Genomic DNA, 7,359 nt, shown 5'->3' with positions numbered 1-7,359 from the left:
GTTGAACAACAACCAAACCAAATGTCTATTTCTCTCGTCCTCGTCAGTCTAATTTCATGTTTAAGACCGTGGTGGGCACAGCATAGATAGCCCATTGTATACCTTTGTGTTGAACAACAACCAAACCAAATGTCTATTTCTCTCGTCAGTCTAATTTCATGTTTAAGACCGTGGTGGGCACAGCATAGATAGCCCATTGTATACCTTTGTGTTGAACAACAACCAAACCAAATGTCTATTTCTCTCTCAGTCTAATTTCATGTTTAAGACCGTAGTGGGCACAGCATAGATAGCCCATTGTATACCTTTGTGTTGAACAACAACCAAACCAAATGTATCTTTCTCTCGTCCTCGTCAGTCTAATTTCATGTTTAAGAGTTTTTATTGTCTAGGGAAGCCTCGTATTTGTGTCTTAGTATAAAAATGGTTTCTTTAATATTTGTTATTCGTTTATAGGTAGGCGAGCTAACGTTTAAAGCAAATTAACCAAATAGATAAGAGATAAAACTAAAATAAAAATTGCATCTCACACAGCATAGTTTGGGTTAGTTTCAGACTAGAATGTCAAAACTTTAATTTTCTTTTCAGTTCGTTATGTATATTCCAAATTTAATTCATCAATAATTGTAAATCTTTTGAATTCCTGGTATTTTCATGAAATTCAAGGAACTAGTTGTTTTGACAGGTACACCAGAGTTCATGGCTCCAGAAATGTACGAAGAGCAGTACGACGAATCAGTTGACGTGTATGCTTTTGGAATGTGCATGTTGGAAATGGTCACCACGGAGTACCCCTACTCCGAATGTAGCGGGCCTGCCCAGATTTATAAGAGGGTAATAAGTGTAAGTAGATTCACTAACTATATGTTGAAAATTCGTCAAATACCATTTGTAAAACTCATGTTAAACCTAGAGATAAGGAATGATAAAACTGCTAAAGCAATAATCTTTTATTATTATAGATATATATTCATAACTTTAGAGATAATTAATTGAACTGATTGTTGAAACATTGGTTTACTTTACCGTAGCAGATAAATTAACTTCTATTTAAGTACATACTTTTCAATTGAACAGGGTATCCCACCTCAAAGTTTTCACAAGGTGGAGAATCCCCACCTTCTGGAGATCATCAGAAACTGCACTCAACTGAAGAGAGAACAAAGGTGATAAAGACCGTTTTCTTCACATTGTTGTTTGTTTTATTCGCGGGTTTTAGCCTAACATGTGAGTTGTTTATAAGAAAGTAAATGTTGATGGTTCCCAGTAGCAATTGTGTTCTTTAATTTGGTTCATCAGAATTAACTGAGAACACACAGTTCAGTTTTCAGTAAGATACATCGGAATCTGAGAGTTCTATCATTCATGGTTAAAACCAAACCTCCACAAACAATTTGTTTGATGCCGTACAAACATATATATGCTTAAATTAATAGGGAAACTTATGTTTAAAATTGTTATTAAATACAAATATAGTATATTTGGTTTTCTTATATTAAGAAAGAAAGTAGGTTAATGGAAACATAATAAACCCATACAAAAACTCCAATAGACAAAAGGAAGGATGGCTGTGGAGAAAAAGAAACAAGTAAAGTACACCCTACTGTACAAATCTTGAAATCTTACACAGTAATCACTTTGTTCAATTACATGGGGCCTTGCTTCATCATTTTAGGTTAAGCTACATTTAGAGTACTGTGAGATCTGTACCTTAAGATTGTTGGATAGGGTTCAGATGAGAGCTACTAGGATGACCCGTGGGATCAAATTGTTTGCTTTTGAACAAAGATAGTTAGAGAGGATCTGATGCATGGGTGAAGATAGAAATCCGTCAAAGTTTCAAGGAATGGTTACAAAACATGATTTAAATTTTATGTGAAATAAACACATTATATTGCTAAAACTTTTCTAATGTTTATTTGTCTAAAGTTCTAACCATTTGCATTTGTACCGGAAAGATTATAATTGGTTGATTCGGTTGTATATTGCTATTTTTTATGTACAGCTGAAGTTTTTAAAAATGAATTGGTATACATGTAAAAGGTTTGAGTATTATCGTTTGACAAGTGTAACTAGTTTTTTTGTGATTTCAGGTTGGTCCATCTAGTAACATAAAGAGTTGTAAGTGATTTCTTTTTTTTTTTTCTGTAAAATTAAATTGAAAGTTGATCGTGAAAGTTGTTCAAAATGGCTCGGAATGCATCTAAGAAAATGTACAACCCCAAAGATTTTAGGGGCATCTTAAGTCAATAAATTTGTTTCATTCATGTGATTGAGGTGTTGAAGATTGTTAAGGAATTGGCGGTGTTGAGACATAGTCTTTTTTCATACTTAATGGTGAGAATGGTAGGACTAGGGGACAAAAATATAAATATTGGCAGAATATGGATCATCTTCAGCTAAGATAGCTTTATTTTTCTAATAGGGTGGTTGACTTTTGGAAGGGTTACCTTCAAATATGGTGGATGCAGTTAATTTAAGAGGATTTAAAGGAAGGCTTGGTAAATACTGAATGATAAGGACCGGCTTTGGGTGTTTTATTTTAATTTTAAAGATTTTGGATGGGATGGTCTAGATGGACTAAAATGTGTGTGTTCAGGACCAGTGGTTTTTATAGTTTGTGTATGCAAGGCAAGGCTGTCCTTTTGTGAAACTCGTATCTCTAGGTAGGATTGACCAGTTGACTCGTCGTGGAAGTGAGAATAGAAGGTGGGTAAGAAATTATTGTTCATGTTATTACCATATTAACTACCACTAACGAGTAAATAATTTTAAGGAGAAGAAATGGAAGAATCGAGATATATATAAGTGGTAAAGAAATATAAATATTTGAGATACTTTAAATGTAACGTGGAGTAAAAGAATGAGAAGTAGAACGAATGACAGCTCTTTGATATGTTAGTTGGTAATGTATCAAGTAGAAATATGGATCGGGAGTTAAACTGGGACACGAATGGAGAACTGTCTTTTGAGGATTCAAGCCATTGGAATTTCTAGTCAAATCCCAATTTAATCGCTAAAATTGATGCTTGAAATAGATAGAAATACGCCATATTGTGTATGATACTTAAAAACAGGAAGCCTGAATAGGGGAATAAAAGAACTATACATAAAAAGTAGAATAAATAATGAGAATAAAGACCAAGCAAATTGATGAGTGCAGTAGAACAATCTACTTATTGAATACATTATAAAAAGTTGGACCAGAATAAGATACAGAAAATGGAGTCAAAAAAGTCATATATGTATAAGATGTGAAAAAAAGAAAAGTACAGCCCTGAGTAATCGAACAAACTGATTATTGTCTGTGTCGTGTTAGGATTTCAGTTATGTACTAAGATTTCTATTTATGTACAGTATGTTCACAGCCTTACGCTTTTTCTTTGTGTTATTTGTCTATTAGGATTTTGTATTGATATACATGTCCATAAATTTATCTTGCTATTTTAATAAACACTTGAGCTGTACATGCTAGAATTCTGGCATCTCTTGAAATCACATATACCATGATAACAGTCTGTTAGTTATTTTTAGGCCTACTGTCAAAGAGCTTCTCCAGTTGGATTTTTTTCAAGAGGAACTTGGTGTAAAGGTTGAGTTTGTGAACCGAGAAAAAAGTTTGATTAGCACCGAGTCAAAAGTGGAATTGCGTCTTCAAGTATTGGATCCCAAGAAACGAAAAGACAAACACAGAGAAAATGAAGCAATTCAGTTTGAATTTGATGTTGAGTCTGATAATCCGGATGAAGTAGCTCAAGCAATGGTGTGTTAATTTGTTATATTTACAAAGCTTATATTTCTATATATACACTAGCTCATCACATGACTGTAAATATTGGATAAAGTTTCTTTTGAAAATTCATGATATTATTATAACAATATATATATATATATATGAAGAACGTTTATGCTTTTTCTAATATTTCAGGAAAACTATTTTAGTGTATATTTGTTTATCTCCTTTAAGGGGTTCTTAATTAGAATTTGACTTATCTATATTTTTATATTCTCTTCAGATATTCTTCTTGATAAAACCTTGTAGATTGAACCATGCGAAAAAACTGGTTCTCGAGAAAATATTCCTACACGGTCAAATGTCTGACCCTACGATTTATTAATTGCTATGACAAAGGAAGTGAATGTTATTGTGAAGGATAGATGCACGAAGGTACAACTTTTGACTAAATTTTTAAAAATCTCTTACCAAGGTGAAAAACATGAATAATAATGATTATACAGCCATCTATTGGGATGTTTTGACACATACTGTCACTGATGTTTAATATCTTATTAAATATATTACGAACCGTGGTGTCTGTCCGAGTGTTCGTCTGTCTCCCTTCTCAACATTCACTTTTAAAATGACAGGAGAACAGACATGAATAATGTTGATGCCAAATTTTATTTCACAAGCAGGATATTCTACACTGAATTGTTAGGAATTAACGTTTCAAAATGTGACGTAACGTAAAGAATAAAAATGTAGATTTACCTATGTTATTGTTGAATGGCTCTTAGCAAGACTGAAATGTTCAACAATTACTTTTCACGGCAGGAGTATAAAAAGTTCATAGCTTTGGCTCCGAGTGAAACCAAGATTGCAACACAATTAACCTTTTTAAAGTCCATGAAATAATTTAAATTGATAGATAAGTTAAACTTTTCGTCACTGGGGACATGTTTGCTTGTTCTGAATTTCGCGCAAAGCTACACGAGGACTATCTGCGCTAGCCGTCCCGAATTTAGCAGTGTAAGACTAGAGGGAAGGCAGCTAGTCATCACCACCCACCACCAACTCTTGAGCTACTCATTTACCAAAGAATAATGGGATTGACCGTCACATTATAACGTCCCCACGGCTGAAAGGGCGAACATGTTTGATGGGACGGGGATTCGAACCCGCGACCCGCAAGTTGCGAGTCGAGTGCCCTAACCATCTGGCCATGCCAGGCTCTGGGGACATGTACTTTTGCTAGATTAATTTAAACAATTCCATCGCTGGTGACAGGTACTTTACTTTTACTTGTGTAATATGATATTATCCGTGATTATATCTATAATTGCATTTGTATTTTTTCTAATATTCAGAGAGGTTTTTTGTAGATATGATAATATATACTAAAAAAATAAATATAAAATCCCAACATTTCTTGAATTTGAACGCGAAACTCGCTCATGATAGTCGAGTGCTATAAGCACTGTGACCCCCTAGTCTATGTGATCGAAAGTTAGCAAGTTATTAAAATCCCTGACGTAAAGTATCATGTTATTGTGGTTTTCCTAAAATTGTAATATCTGCTCTAAAAATGATGAGCTAATAGTTAAAGAAGTTATACAAAATCCCCACTCGACTGGAAATTGAACTTGTGACTTCCGCTTAAGACAAACCACAGAGTCAATTTGAGCGTTACCAACAGAGAATCAAGTGTTACTGACAAAGGCAACCTTACGAACAGAGAGTGGTTTTCATGTATATATGTGTGGGCGTGTGTAATAATCCATCACTCTATGGAAACAGGTAGAACAAACTGTTGTCACTACTTTCGGCACTTTTTTATAGTTTTTACAAGTTTAAAAAAAGTTATTTCTACTTATTAACAATATAAGTCAACTATTGTAAAAATCTAGTTTATCATGTAAAATTCAAAACAAGTTCATTCCATTCTTCAAAATCTCTTATTTATCTTGTATGCCTTATAACTATTTAATTTCCGTTTCTTTCAAATTATTTAACTTGTTTTAGTTAAACCATTGTCTTTATGAATAAAGCAGTAATTTAATGGATGGATTTTCTCAGCAAATGAGTGGGATTATAACGGAAGAAGATGTGAGGATAGTTGCAATGGTAATTAGAAATCAAACTGCTACTTTTAAAAAGGAGAAAAATATCCATCTTAAAAAAAAACTGAAAGAATCCCAGCCTTCTCAAGAACTCCATGCTCCTCATCAATTGCATCTGGCTGAACAATCAAACCAAGAAATCTCTCAACCTCAACAGTTTCAGCAACAAAAACCACAGGAATATAATATAAATACAGTATCATATCAACAACAGCAGCTGAGCCAGTTACAAGAATCCCAGAGGCAGGAGAAACAACAAAGACTTTCTCAAGGACTTGAATATTGTTGTAAGCTATATTTTAAATATTTTAATTTAGATGTTTGTTTCCTAGAGGGAGTATATCAAGGCAATATGAAGAAGATTTATGTATTAAGTAGAAATAAGAGTACAGTATAAATACTAGACTCAGTGTCAATTAGTAAGTTATTCAGTTCAGTGTTAATTAGAGAGTTAGTTCAGTTCAGTGTCAGTTATGGAATTATTCAATTCAGTGTCAGTTAATGAGTTATTCAGTTCAGTGTCAGTTAGTGATTCAATTCAGTGTCAGTTAACGACTTATTCAGTTCAATTTCAGTGAGTTACTTTATCTGATATCTCTAAAGCGAAGAATATTTGTGTAATAAATTGTCAGAATCACAATAAACAATACATTTACTGTTATATGTCTTGATTTGTGACATATCTTTATCTTCCTATTCTTTGATAAAGAAATAAAGGTATATTACACTAGTAAGACTAATTGTTTCATAATATTTGTTTTATATAACATGCAGTGTTAGGCTAGTGTAGTATTTATAAGCTGATGTATGTCTCAGCTGTGTGCCTTGCCTTTGTATTAATAGGTAAAATTATCAAAAAATATTTGTCTTTCCAGCTTTAGGTACACCTGAAACAGCCTCTCACCTTTTTACTGGAGCAACAGCTCATTCAACAAGCCATCCTATAACTGAATCTCAACAAGTAAGCTACTTATTATTTGGATCTAAACTGTTTAAACATTGGAACTAAATAGGTATAAGGATGACTTAAATACCCTAAATTGTGACTTGTGTATACCATGAATTGTGACTTGTGTATGCCACGAATTATGACTTGTGTATACTGTTACGCCTCTGTGTTCGTTTGTTAATTTTCCGTAAAAATTCTTTCCGAAGAAACTTTAGCGATACAAGTCCTTTCTTAAATAAAACTAGTTTATTCTTTCTTAATACAACTTTGCAGAACACTTCATTTCCACAGTCACGCTATACCTTAAACAAATGCTATAATTCCCAACAAACGATTCACTGCTTGACTCAATTGTCCGTCTCTATCTTTGTCTGCAATTCAATTCCATTGTTGCCGTCACTTCTTGGAGTCTTATATACAAGAATACTGCACATCTAGTAAACACTCGAGCATTCAAGAACCTTCGAGAATATCATGACGTGTTACTGGCGTCACGTGACTTCCGCTGTCGTAACACTGCCCCTTCCTTAGTATTATTCGTCCCGAACAATAGACACTTGCATTAAACC

General features: G+C 33.6%; 1 protein-coding gene across 1 annotated transcript in view; it reads left to right on the top strand.

Moving 5' to 3' along the window:
- Positions 1–7,359, top strand: part of LOC106471884 — a gene marked incomplete at its 5' end in the record, with an annotated part of 49,883 nt that overhangs the window by 6,101 nt on the left and 36,423 nt on the right. The window contains 5 exons of the mRNA XM_022400498.1: positions 686–843; positions 1,078–1,166; positions 3,535–3,763; positions 5,798–6,128; positions 6,717–6,802. Coding sequence (XP_022256206.1) covers positions 686–843; positions 1,078–1,166; positions 3,535–3,763; positions 5,798–6,128; positions 6,717–6,802 — 893 coding nt within the window. The remainder of the gene's footprint in view (positions 1–685; positions 844–1,077; positions 1,167–3,534; positions 3,764–5,797; positions 6,129–6,716; positions 6,803–7,359) is intronic.

This window comes from Limulus polyphemus, unplaced genomic scaffold (genome assembly GCF_000517525.1).
Source record: "Limulus polyphemus unplaced genomic scaffold, Limulus_polyphemus-2.1.2 Scaffold4936, whole genome shotgun sequence".
NCBI lineage: Eukaryota > Metazoa > Arthropoda > Merostomata > Xiphosura > Limulidae > Limulus > Limulus polyphemus.
This window is presented reverse-complemented; position numbering and strand designations above follow the sequence as displayed.